Here is a 13670-nt window from a genome sequence, read left to right on the forward strand (position 1 = left end):
GTGCTTTATTTGACCTCAGCTGTCATGATGGATGGAAAGACTGACCTCAATTTCTGCTCCTGCCTCTTTTCCTGACCTGTCCCCTGAATCTGAATCTCTCCTTTTGCATGCTGACTCCTTGGAATCAGCTGCTTGTTAATAACTGAAACATAACCAGGAGTAGAAACAGGGCAAGCCTTGATGGATCATGATGAAAACTTAGAAGAGGGCAATGGACAGCATGTGCAAATACTACAAACAGTCGTGTTTCCTCCACAACATTTTTCACTTGCACAATAAAAAGGCCCCAAAAGTTCACAGAACGTTCACTACATAGTATCAGCACCTTTATTAAACATTTCCATATATCATAACATTTGGCACTACAGTTTGTCTTTACTGTTGCCGTTTAGCAGTTTCCATAAACAAGTTTTTAAGTAATGAAGTGCATACAGCACGGCAGCCTCGCTGAAACCGCATGGAAAAACAGTCATACTTTAATAGCTATACATTTTTAAAAGGAGAGCGATACAATATAAGTGGAAATCCAAATTATTTTTAAGTAATAGGCATTTAAAAACAAATGTCTGGGCAATAACAAGCCTATAATGGGTAACGGATGCCTTCAAGCTAAGTTATGGCTACTCATCTGAGTGAAACAGCTTGAATATGACTATGCTAATGTTTTCATAGTCATTGCAGTCTAATATCACCCTCCAGCACAGTCACACTGTAAATTTCAGACTCAATCTATGATAAAATGCACTCTATTATTTTATGGAAAGCCCATAATCATAACAAGAGATAATTAATGCTAATGTCATTGGAGTTCTGCTGTCATTTGAAAACACTAATAGGTAAAGAAATAAACTGGAGGCTACTGTAACAAACCATACTGACTCCTTGAGGTTGAGTCCTGTGTTTATTGCAAGTATTCACATACGCAGTGGAAAGGCTAACTAACACTGTATTCACCGTCTCACCGTGGCATTTAAAAACTGTGCACACTTTTCTCTTATTATTCCCCCAATCAGTCATTCAGAGCAAGGCACAGATATTCATGAAACTAAAAAAAAAAACAAAAAACACCCTAAGCAAATTATTAATTGTTACACACTCTGCTGCCTTTTAAAAATATTGGCTGATACTAGCTTTGAAAAGCATCTGTGAGAAATGTTCACACATTAACAGTTTAGTAAGTGACCGACTATCAACCAGGACAAATGAAGTGTTGCATATTCTGTGCAGCTTATTAATATTGCATGGGGAAATGTCTAATCAATTCATGACACGAGTGTTTGTGAGACATAAATACAAGTCTGGACTAAAGGATAATAAATAACTAGTTAGAAAAATGAAACTTACAAAACTGAAATCACTCGATGAGAGGAATGCCACGCATGACACATGATGTATTATTAAAGAAAACAACAACAAAAAAAACCCAAATATTTGGTCACAATTATCTAAAGCACTGACTTGTGCCGACTTTTTAATGCACTCTATGTCTAATTTGTTAACATTAGAAGAAGCTAACATTACAGCCCTTTAGCTACGTGTTTGAATATTTAACAAATCCGAGCCATTTAGTGGGTTTAGTACTAGAGCTCAAAATAATTTTTGCAGTAATGTATGTCTTCACAATTGCTTCAGCCGCATTGCTTTCAAGTCAACATCTAAACATTTGCAGTGTAGAGGAATGAAGTGTGTTTCTGTGAAGTGTATAAGGCATACATATTTTACCCGAGTAATATTTTAGTGTACTTCAAAAACTATCAACACTGATTGTAGGTAGGTCGATATGCTAAACAGTACTCGCTATTCAGGTTACATGTCCTCTCAACCCTGGAGGAAGAGTAGAATATGGCTGTTGTAAAGCAGTCTGAGACACTCTTGACCTGTGAGAAGTGCAAATACATCCAACTTTTGGTGGTAGCGTATTAAGTGTGTCACCCAAAGAGGCAGTTTGGCACACAGGTCCTTCGTGGTGCCAGGTACTGATATCTACTGTATAGTACCTTCTCACAGGTAGGATTCAGCTTCTGCCACTGTCACAAGGGTCAGACTTGTGTCAAACAAAGGTCTGCACTGGAGTGATGGAGCGTGTGGGGGAGCCTGCCCGCTCAGAGGAAGAGGAGGCTGAGCGATTGGTCACCTCTCGCTGTAACTCGTCCACTCTCTTCTGCAGCTCAGCACGCTTCGCCAGCAGCTCCTTGTAGCGCTGATGAACAGGTTCCTTGCAACAAAAAAAAAAAAAAAAGAAAAAAGTAAAGGTGACATTCTGCCACTAAAGTGGAGCATGTACGGAGCGCAAACTATTTCCTTTGAAAGCAGTGAAGTAAAACGAGAGGCAGGTTTCTCAACATACCTGAGGCCTCATGCGAGGGTTCCAGCGGATGTAGTAGCCTACCCAAAGCTCCAGGTGGCGTAAGCTGACTACAGGGAACAGCACATGGTTGGAGTAGTTCACATACAAAGGATTGGTAAACTCCTCCAGCTGGCTGTTAATGTAAGACCACAACGACACTGTCCTCTTGGGAATCTCCTGTAAAATAAAAGGTGTCGTTGTCATGACAATGCAGAACAATCCTCCGTACCAGGAACAAACTTTTTACTCTGCACTCTTTCCAATATTTTACTTTTAAATGTCTCATTTTGCAACAAACAAACTGCTCTTACTTCTTTCAACCTCTGCTGTTCGCTGTTGCACAAGAATGTCCCAAACAGGCAGCTGTACAGGTGGTCCAGTATGGTAACCAGGAAGTATTCGTTAAACTCAAAGGCTGCAGGAAACTTGAATAAAAACAGCTTCATTAGTGTCCTCAAAAGTGTTACTCTGAAGAACTTTTCCACCTATTAGTGGCACTGCTTACTGCTTACCTGGCGAGTCAACTGCCAGACACAGTCAATGAACTGAATAAAAACAGGTGAGCGGTCTGCATCTGTGTGGTTCTTATCGCCATGGCCGATACGCTTAAAGAAGAAGAAAGGATATTCAGTGCTGGAACTGGAAAAGCACTTCATGTGGTTTCCGAAACATCTAAAGTGTGTGAAAGTGTGTTTACCAGCTGGAAGCGATGACCGAAGCTCAGCCACTCCTTCTCAAGCAGCACCTCGAAGCCGCGAATGGTGCGGTAGTAACCGTCCAGCATGAGCATGGCCAAGGAGGTGAGCTGAGCTGTGCGGTCCCAGCCGTCACTGCAGTGCACCACCACGGATGTTTTCCCAGATTCCACCTTGTCTGCAATTCGCAGTGCTCCTGCCAGGATCAGCTATGAACACGCACACACAAACAACGTGGTCAAGACGCTGGGAACTGCCTCATCCTCCTTTGTTTTTTTTTCCACCTCATTCCCTTCCTAGATAGATACAGTCAGTGTACAATCATAGTCAGGGGACGTGATGAGGGTGGAATCAGTGAGGGAGAAAACAGTCCTTTCCTCCTGCCTGTAAATATTACAGCTATTAACACTACGATGTACTAGATTAGCATGTTTTAGTAAATTCCATGCATGTTTCAAGACAGTACAGCAGTGCTAATGTTGCTCAATGCCATTAGCCTGTACTTTGATGATGTGCTATAACCTTATCACACAGGGATTTGCAACCTCGAACACTTAGAGGTTTTAACCTATAGCCAAACAATCAAACACTGTATGGATAAAGCATGAGGACCTTTTTCTTCAACCAGAAACAGCCCCGAAATCGCCATCACCAAACCCACCACACTCCCTTTAAATAAACAGTAATGTTAGTGTGCACAGAGGCAGCATATTCCACATCTAACTGGGTGAATAAAGGGTTTATTTCAACCAAACCAGAGTTGGTGGTTGTTAAATCAGTGGTAAGACGAACCGAGATGGTTTCTGTGAGTTTTATTTGGTTTCTGTTGACTCTGAATGAAATGTATTTTAAGATGATAAAAGCACTGTTTATATAAATGCAGTCTGGTGGGTTTGACGACAGCAATTTTGGGGCGGTTTCTGGTTAAATAAAAAGTATCTTACTCTTTAAAAAAAGGACCATCTCTGAAGGAATCCTTCAATAATATTGTCAGACACTTAGACTAAAAATCAGAGCCTGTCAGTGGAAAAAACAAACACATTTAAGGAATGTAAATTGATGTCACGAACATTCCCTGAGTGTTTATGTTGTAGCCTTCCCTGCCTGCAGCAGCGCTTTCAGTGCAGGACCAATTTCAAAAAACGTCTTCCCACTAGTCACTTGAAAAATTCCCTTTAACTCTGGAATTTTAAGTTTATTTGACATGCAGAAAGCCACACAGCAACTCTTCAGCATGATAGTGAATGCTTTGTTTTCCCCCTCAGCTTAAAGGGCGCAACGTTTTAAATACCAGCTGTATCTATCACAATCACAATGCTCACCTTGATGTGCTCCAGCCAATGAGTGGACTCCAGATTGGAGAGCCAGTGGGAGTCCTCAATGTTGGGATAGACCACATCCTTCAGCTTGCGGAGCGACTCTCTCATCACGTGGATGTTGTGAATATCCAGGAACACCAGCTCAGCATTTTGATACGCATCCTCGCTTTCATAACCACCGCCTTTCATCTGAGAAAAAATAAATAAATAACACAAGTGGGGACAGAATAAGGGTGTGATGGTTCATCCATCTAGCAAAAAGAGTTTCCTCAAATACAACATTAAGATAGTTTTCCTGTTTAAAATATCTCATGAACCTTGTTGGCGGCAGCGTTGACACTGGGCCTGGCATCGAAAATAAAGAGTTTATGGGACTGAGCATTAGCGTCCATGATGGCCTGGAGGTATTTCTCATCCTCTTTACTGCGCTTCCCGTTAACGCCAACCATGGGCTGACTGCAGCGTGTCACTGTTGCCTGGCTCTCTGGATGGATCCATGACAACACCTGCACACAGAGCACAAGAGAATATGACCACAGACAGTCCAACAAGCCAGCTGTAAAGGAGGGATAGTAAGATTCATGCTAAAGACCGGTCACTCACAGGTATCCTTCCCTTTGCTCGGAAGGCAGCTACTCTCTTCAGCTCTTCGTCTGGTATGTTGACAGGCACTGCCAGAGTTGATGGGTAGGTGTCACAAACCTCGTAGTGATCATTCACTTTTGTTATCCTCCAGCTTTCATTGGGTATACCCTTAAAAAACACAGACACAACAGAGGTAATGAGGTGCCTGTAATGTTAAGCTGAGCAGTTGCAGTGTTGTTTCTAAATACCTGTCTTTTATACTCCGAGAGAGCATCGTACACCTTCCATCCGTTTTCAGGAAAGACTTGCCCATATTCAAAGGCAAAGATTTGCTGTGGAGATCGGGAGAGACGTTCATCAGTTAGTGGAGAGTGCAGAACTACAGTGTCAGAGGCAGTGTGGCTGACAATCACTCACCAGCCCATTGGAAACAGGAAACGCAAATTTCACCAGCACTTCGAAAATGGACTTCCTGAGTGTGTCCTCCATTTGCTTGTGTGCAAATCGTAGATTACGCATGTCCTGCAGAAAGGCAGAGCAGCAGGTCATGGTCAAACCAGGGGGTCAACAGCTGTAGGTAAATATGATTTCATAGTGGTAAAGCAACTACATGTGGTAACAGTATGTGTTTGTATACACAGAGCTTGTTCATAGGCTCATTCCTCCTTAATGACTGTAATTTATGATAGCAATGTTTACACAGCAGGGATGAGAGGACGTTCATTCTCTCTGCCTTGGCCTGTGCACTGTGTAACTGTCAGCTCTTGTGCTGCCTGTAGATTCTTGCATCTGTCACCTGCACACATGCTTTATAAAACAAGTGTAATTATTCCATACTATTCCCAGCATTCCACTCACCTTGCAAACTAACCCGTAGGACACATCTCCACGGCTTGACGCACTTCCAATCTTTTCCACACGACTCACCACCCCGAGGGGCAGGTCCAGCACAAACGCTGGCTCCTAGAAACCGACAACACATTAACAAAAACAGAATATTTCTTTGAAATATTTATAGTGCAGTATTTTGAAACTTTCAAGAAACGTACCCTGTCCATGCATTTGAAGAAAAGTCTGTAGTTGGTAACTGTCACTGTTCCCCTCAGTGCTCCAATGAAAGGACAGAAGTAGGTGACATCCTGGGCTGCAGGATTCAACAATAAAAAACAATCTTTATTTAGCCAAGTGCGACAAATATATCACTTACTGCATGATGTGCTTCATGCATGCAAGAAAAGAGAGCATACCCATGTCTTGTACAGTTTCATTTGGGAGTAACTGTGGTTCTTCTTTGTCTGAATCTCTAAGCACCTGCTGGAAACATTAGATAAATCAGAGCTGAATGTGGAGCACACCTGAACTCACGCAATTTGCTGGAGTAAAAATCATCATTATTCAGGGGACATATTGGGTAGTATGTAATGCACAAAATGGCATACCTTGGCAGCAGCTTTGGGTTTAACCTGAAGGGTGCAGAAAAGAGGAGAATCATACTCCAGTCATTATCATTGGTAATGAATGAAGCAGCAGCAGCAGCATGATGTCAGCGTATGGTGCAGGCTACTCACCCTGAGCTCTGGGGAGAGCTCTGCAGAGGTGGCCACAGAGTCAGACGACATCGCAGAGGGTGGCTTGACCTGGGCAGAGCGGTCTGAGCGAGAGGTGGAAGTACTGGAAAGAGAGAACATGACAAACGATGACAGGAAAGTGTCTATATTTAGTCTCAGCACTCAGAGTGTGACCACAGACATTTCTCACGCCATTTCACTTGAGCTGAAAACAAAAAATACTGAATAAATAGCTGAGTAGCATATGTGGGATTCTTGCCTGTTAGTCAGACTGAGTAACTATGAGTTATGAGTGACTGAAAGGCGTCACCTAAAGCTCTAGGAAATGGTGGTGTATTTTTTCCATTACTTTCAGACGTTTTGTCTAAACGATTAATCGATTGGTCGAAAACATAACAGACAACTCAGTCCATAATGTAGCTACTGTTGGGTTTGAATTGACTGAATACACAAATCTATGACATTACTCTGACCTCTGATGACGCCACATGGACATTTTCTTACATTTTCATAGCTCTCAAAGATCACTCGTCCTTTTGATTGCCAGTGATCACAGTCTGTAACGACCACAGCCATTAGACGGTGTCCTAATTTACTGTCGTCATCCGCGGTCGTTTCACGGCAGTTAGTAAACCACAGTATTACTCAATGCGTTTAACGTTCACCTCTGATTAGTTACAAAAAGTACATTGTGGTTATGTTACTTGACGTTATAAAACACAAATATAAAGCCTTCTGTTGGCTGTAAAACTTTTAGCTAGCTTAGAAAGCGAAGTGTTGTGGTGGGTTTAGCTACCTGGACAATGAATCAACACTGGGCTGTCGGGAAGAGGAGCGCTTCGAGCCTAAACTGTCGATGCTCCCGCTCTTCTCCATGTTCTCCTGCTTCAGCTGTGTGGATGGCAGCCAGTGGGAACCCCGGGTGAACGACAGGGAGCCGTCTATCCGCTGGAGAACGTCTTTAAACCCCCCCTCGGAGTACGGTAAATCCGCACAAACAATAGGAAGCTGCCATGTTTTCCCAGCAGCCTCCCAATCCCTGTCACAAGGAGGGGATTGTCAGAGACGCTGCCCCCTGCAGGCTGACACGGGTATCGGCGGGTGGCGTGCTGCCTTCACTGCCCTGTGTAGGTACGTTTAGTGTTTGAAAATGCTGTCACACACATTTGGTGGTTAATATTTCAAAAGAAAGAAAGTAGATCATGTAATTTCGAATTATTTCCAAGAAAACATCATAAATATACGGTCCATACATTGATATTTTATATCCTGGTACATTCTCTAAGTTTCCTGTCCTATAAAGTCCAATAAAAACACATCCCTGTATCTTCATCGTTTTAGTTCAATTTATTTATTTGCTACAAGCATAAGTAAAATAAAAAGACAGCACCTACTGCAATATTTTCCAATGTTGTTTCATTCACGTACTCCACAACATTAATCTGATTTGCATTCATACATTAAAGGTTGAATGTGATCATTTAAACATTTTAAATGTCTATCCCAAGATTTTTTGCAACCAAGAATATCATTTAAGTGAATTGTTATGAATCATGTTGGAATATACAGGTATTTATTATAATATTGCATCAGTTTATGCTGGTAATTACCTGAGCACAATTTATTATTTATAATAATATATATTTACAGGACCTTTTCAATCATTGAGTAAACTGATGACCCCTGACTATGTGACATATTTTACAGATGTTTCATATTATATTCATACATAACAATAACAGTACAGAGCAACTGATGAACTGTACAACTGACCCAAATAGCAAATGCAGTAACTGCAGGAAGTTTGTGTAACACAAGCAATCTGGATGAATTTTGAGCAGATTATTTCCTGTGAATATTACGTCAGAGATGGGTATTCCTGATATTTTTAGTAACTTTTTATACAGTTCTCTGTCTGTCTTCTGCCTCTCTCCCTGATGCTTGATCACTGAATGCAGGATGAGGCTGTTAATAGTGAAGGTTCTGTGAATGTAGCTGTGTTCAGTTCTTCTCCGTGCTCTTATCCTGTGAGATCCTAAATTTATATCTTGAATATTAATCCGAACTCCAAAAGTCACAATTTCATTTCGTTTTCTTCACAGACATGAATGAAACACTGAGATATGAGGCTTACTTACATATTTTTAAAAAGTTTTCTTACACCCTTGAAAATCAAGAAGGCCTCACGACCCTCCTCTGGGTTTGGGCAAAAAAATAGTATTTGTTCCTCCAAACAAAATTCCCTTAAACAATGTGTAGAAATTGATCGCTCTTTTCTATCATATTTTCAGCATCATGTAAATGTACTTAAGGTGACATAGTTCTGAAACAAAGCTATACACAACTGACCGACACAAGTACGTGCCAGCAGACGGAAAAGATGCAAAAAGTACCATTTTTAGAATTTGAATGTTGGTCCCAATCTGCGACAGTCCATCTTCTGAGTATGAGATTTGCCTCAAGACCTCAGGCAGACAACCTGAAATCAAAACTTTCACTTCAGATGACACTTAATAAAGTAGAAATGTTGTGGCTCCGAATCAAGACTACTTTGATAGATATCCTGTCCTCAGTACAAGTCCTTTCAATTTCCAAAGGTTCATGAAATTTTGTATTTTTATGAATATGAGTATAAAACCCATTCTGTGAGAACAGTTTGTAGGCTATGATCATGCTCAGTGAGAAGTTCTCACTGAGAACTGCAATAATTAATCCAGTACCCAAAAGACAATTATGAAAACGGTATGACAAACACTTGAATATCAAAGCTGTGAGGAGATCATTCTCCCCAGCATCAACTTGTCTCAAAGAAATTCCAGCAAGCCTTTTTAAACACAGTCTTCAAGTCTTTGTTTATTGAAATTAGTATTAAAAAAAATACCAAGAGACTCAGATTCTGAAGCAAACTTAAGAATTTCATTCAACTGTTCATGAGCTTTATTCAAAGGATTTAACTCACCAACTCATATATATACAACATTTTGCATGTTGACTGTACAGATACTAATGAATGCAATCTATCATTTTTGGAACAAAGAGCAAAAGCAGGGTGGAGACCAAAGAATTAAGATTAAAAAAACAACAAGCTATAAAACAACAAGTCCTTTACTTTACATATTTCTCCATAAATTTCTTGTGGAACTCAGAGCGCAGTGTGTCATTGACAAAGCGTTTCTCCTTCCGTGCTTCGTCCACTCCTTTGGCGCAATTCTTGAACACAACGTCATCATCCCACCTAGAAAGATATCAACAAATGAAATGTCTTTGCTTGGTGGAAAGTGAAGAGAACTTTTTTTTCCAAATACATCACTCATGTTGTGGCCACACGTGTGGGTTTGTGAGATACCTTCTCTTGACTCTGAATGTATTCTGAGTCTGGGTCATCTGCTGTTGCTGCTGCTGCCCTGCCAAATTGATCAATGGATTGCCACTTAAGATATTCTCCATGCGAATCCTCTCCTCCTCTGCCTTTTGCTCCCGCTCCTAAGATGGGAAACAAACAAAGTCACTAAACAAAGAAATATTTGCCTCCTCTCAAATGTAACGTGAGTCTTTATTTGCTGAAAGTGCTGTCAGCCCGGCTCAAACATGTTAGTCTGAAATGATACTTTACTTTGCGCTCTTGCTCTTCAGCCCGCTCCTTCTTGATCTTTTCCAGCTCTGCCAGAAGAGCTGCGGTGTCGTCGTCATCACTGTCCTCATCAGAGTCCTCATCCTCATCATCCTGTACACAACCAAGCATCATTGGTGAGGGATCCTGATGAGCGCTAATTGCCATCAAGTTTTGCAGAGCGAGCACTTACATCAGTGAGAGGGTCATCAGCATCAAGGTTGGCTGCTGGGATCTGATCCAGTCTGGGCCTCTTTGAAGATGATGACGAAGATGATGATGATGTGGTGTGCTCTGGATAATTGGGGTCAATGCAGTATTTAAAGTGGTTGTTTTCATGGATATAAACTTCAGATGAAATGAGGGAGAAATACACACTTAAAGACATTTTTAAAAGACCAACCTCTTGGTCCTCTTTCTCTGGTCTTCTCACGCGCAGCTACACGCTCCCTCTCCTCCAGCTCCCTGCGGAAGTCACGGGCACGCACCTCCTCTGGGGCATCCTGGGTAGGTTGCCTGAGGACATGAATATGTGTGATGTAAAAAAAAAATGCTTATCTTCCCGCATACATCCACTCCAGAGTGAGCACACAGAGGGTACAGGAGAAGCAGTTCAGAAAGTAACACACTGCTGATAAATCAGTGCCTGTCTTACCAGCAGCGACACACTGCTGTGTAATGAACTAACCTGTACTTGATCTTGGTGTGACCTGGAAGATCTCGACTAGAATACTGCTTGGACAGGGCACTCAAATCACCTCCACCTTCTCCTTTACCCCTCCCCCCTCTCGCCGGCTCAAATGTCGGTCTTGCAGCTGTAGTCATCTTGGATGGCTCTGTTTACCAACACATGAAAAGAGAAGATGCAAAAACTAAAAACCAAGTGATGTTCACGTGAACAATTACAGAGTGGGACAACTAGAAGGAGGCAGCTCCTGAAATAAATACCACATTAACTTGTCAATAATGAGGCAGCAGAGTCAATCATGAACAAATGGTCTGCAGAAGAGTACAATCCCCAATTAATTACAGATGATATGGTTGTGTAGTGATGTAGTTGTTTTGAGCATCAACATTTACGATTCAATCATGACAATTGAAAGACAGTGGGATAATGGGATCGCGTGTTCCCAGGTTTCTATGCTCCCCAGCTCAATATCTTCTTCATATGACTCATATGGGGGAGATCTTTCACAGGGTTCTATATTCTCAGCAATGTTTCTGCCCTCGGTCAAATGTTATAATGTATGTTTCCCTTGTTCAACATGTTCAAATTAAAGAAGCACATCCAGTAACAAGCGGAGCAACATATTACATATGTCGACAAAAAAGTTGGCTGATCGGATTAACAGCATTTACACTGCTATTGTCTTGGTGAGACATATTTGCTTGTTATTGTTAAAGTACAGGACACAAGCTAGCCAGTTAGCCTATTCAGCTAACAAGTTGCTAGCATGCTAACCTCAGCTAGCAACGCTGTTTAGGGAAGAAAACAATGCTATTTCGTCTCCCCAGCCTACTTTGTACCGTTAAAAGTATTACAGGAAGCTATCTGTATTTAAATAAAACTAAAATCCAAATTATATAATTAATTGTAGAGCAATAATACTTACGAAGCTGCTACCACACGAGAAAAAGAGAAGACCCGACGATAGAGACGTCACTTCCTCTAAAAACCTGCAGGTTGAAAAGATGCATTCAAGAACAATAGGAAAGTAGAAAACACACAGAAATCCACGTACTGCTTGATTAGAATTTATTTAGATATATGTGTCCAGTTAACACTAAATGTTGTTGCTTTTCTATGACCAAAACTGAATAAAACTTTTCTACATGTTATCATAACCAAGCATTTACTTTACCAGTTAATTATATCCACCTGCTCATGTAGAGCAAACTGTCACATTAATCATCCCACATTTATTCCAGCACCCTTTGCACTCTGCACTACTGCACCACTGTGTTACTGTTAAAAAAATATTTTGTGTTGTTATATGTATTATATCTGTACATAGTAGCCAAATGTTTTTATTTTATGTTTACCTTGTTTGGCTTTGTTGTGCTTGTTGTAGCTGTATGTCACCATTCTGTTCTTGTACATTAAGAGAAAAGAGTCCAATTACTCATATGTGTGCACATACTCTAAAGCCTTTTGAAAGCTGATCACCTTTGCTTGAAAGAACAAGTAAAATGCTCTCACGCCAACGTGCAGTGGTGTAGTGAGGAAGGTAGGGGGCAGATGTCATCAGATGATGCATTAAACTCAATTTACCACTGATTTTAAGTTATTTGGATGCATTGACACATGTCACATGCCATGTTTTGGCTGCATTGAAAACCTAATTGCTAGCTTTTCAAGACTGTATTATGGTTACAGTTCCTCATAATGTGCAAGCTACATAATTCAGATCCAGTACACATATGACTAATACAGTGAGGTGGAGAGAGGCCGGGTATGAAGTCAGGCAAATGTCTATAAATTTTTACAGGCAGATTTTTATTGTTTTTAATTACTGAATTTTCAGGCCAGTGTATACGGAAGCGTATTGCATTCACTTGACAAATAAAAAAGCCCTGTTTTTCTGAGTATTTTTTTCTGTTTTTCGGAGTAATTTATTTATTTTTCTGTTTTTTGGTCTAATTTTATTCTGTTTTTCCTGGTAATTTTATTCTGTTTTTCGGGGTATTTTTTTCTGTTTTTTTGTGGTAATTTTTTTCCCTGAACGAGGAGACGAGATACTTCAAAATCTCACAAGAAGCTCCCATCTGGCACCTGCAAGTGACCCCTGCATCCATGGTGACTCCTGCTCATGGATGTATTTTGCATCCGTGCTCCTGCTCCTAGACAATTTCAACTACGGGATCAATAAGGGTAAGGCACGTAATTAGTTACACACAGGGTAACTAATTACGTGCCTTACCCATGATGGAAAAAAACTGTCAGCTTAATGTTGCCTGACAACTGAAATCATGCCCATACACGTTTGTCAAGTAACGTTGTTACAACCTGTTACTAACCTAACCTGTTACACTGAGCGATAGGCCTACACTAGAAGGATGCAGTGGAAAACATATCTAGATTATCATACCCTGTGTGTAACTAATTACGTGCCTTACCCATATTGATCCCGTAGTTGAAATTGTCTAGGAGCAGGAGCACAGATGCAAAATACATCCATGAGCAGGAGTCACCATGGATGCAGGTGCCACTTGCAGGTGCCAGGTGGGAGCTTTTCGCGAGATTTTTAAGTATCTCGTCTCCTCGTTCAGGGAAAAAAATTACCACGAAAAACAGAAAAAAATTACCACAAAAAGCAGAAAAAAATCACCAGGAAAAACAGGGAAAAAAATTACACCAAAAAACAGAAAAATAAATAAATTACTCTGAAAAACAGAAAAAATTACTCAGAAAAACAGGGCTTTTTTTATTTGTCAAGTGAATGCAATACGCTTCCGTAAGTGTGGACATCTCAAGATGAAATCTTATAATGTCAAATTTATACCCAGTTTTCAAAACTGACATGTAAATAAACAACAGTGTAAACA

The 13670-nt window shown here is 40.8% G+C and overlaps 2 protein-coding genes across 3 annotated transcripts; both read right to left on the reverse strand.

Moving 5' to 3' along the window:
• Positions 1-313: 313 nt before the first annotated feature.
• On the reverse strand, positions 314-7565 carry mtmr2 (myotubularin related protein 2). Of its 2 annotated transcripts, none has more exons than XM_033610827.2 (16): positions 7311-7565; positions 6515-6617; positions 6386-6409; positions 6194-6260; positions 5996-6090; positions 5805-5909; positions 5364-5468; positions 5195-5278; positions 4965-5114; positions 4679-4867; positions 4365-4550; positions 3045-3251; positions 2860-2952; positions 2659-2772; positions 2348-2524; positions 314-2215 (listed from the first exon to the last, which is right to left on the reverse strand). In XM_033610827.2, the coding sequence occupies exons 1-16, from the start codon at positions 7388-7390 to the stop codon at positions 2051-2053; spliced, it is 1944 nt and encodes a 647-aa protein (XP_033466718.1). In that variant the 5' UTR covers positions 7391-7565; the 3' UTR covers positions 314-2050. The 2 variants fall into 2 exon arrangements, with proteins under 2 accessions (XP_033466718.1, XP_033466726.1); XM_033610835.2 differs by having other exon boundaries at positions 6194-6257; positions 7311-7554.
• A 1774-nt stretch (positions 7566-9339) lies between these two features.
• cwc15 (CWC15 spliceosome associated protein) lies at positions 9340-11801 on the reverse strand. The gene is made up of 7 exons (XM_033638993.2): positions 11738-11801; positions 10813-10960; positions 10528-10640; positions 10318-10418; positions 10128-10238; positions 9861-9997; positions 9340-9749 (listed from the first exon to the last, which is right to left on the reverse strand). Exons 2-7 carry the CDS (start codon positions 10947-10949, stop codon positions 9620-9622), a joined length of 729 nt encoding a protein of 242 aa, XP_033494884.1. The 5' UTR covers positions 10950-10960; positions 11738-11801; the 3' UTR covers positions 9340-9619.
• Positions 11802-13670: the final 1869 nt, after the last annotated feature.

This window comes from Epinephelus lanceolatus, chromosome 11 (assembly GCF_041903045.1).
Source record: "Epinephelus lanceolatus isolate andai-2023 chromosome 11, ASM4190304v1, whole genome shotgun sequence".
Classification (NCBI taxonomy): domain Eukaryota; kingdom Metazoa; phylum Chordata; class Actinopteri; order Perciformes; family Serranidae; genus Epinephelus; species Epinephelus lanceolatus.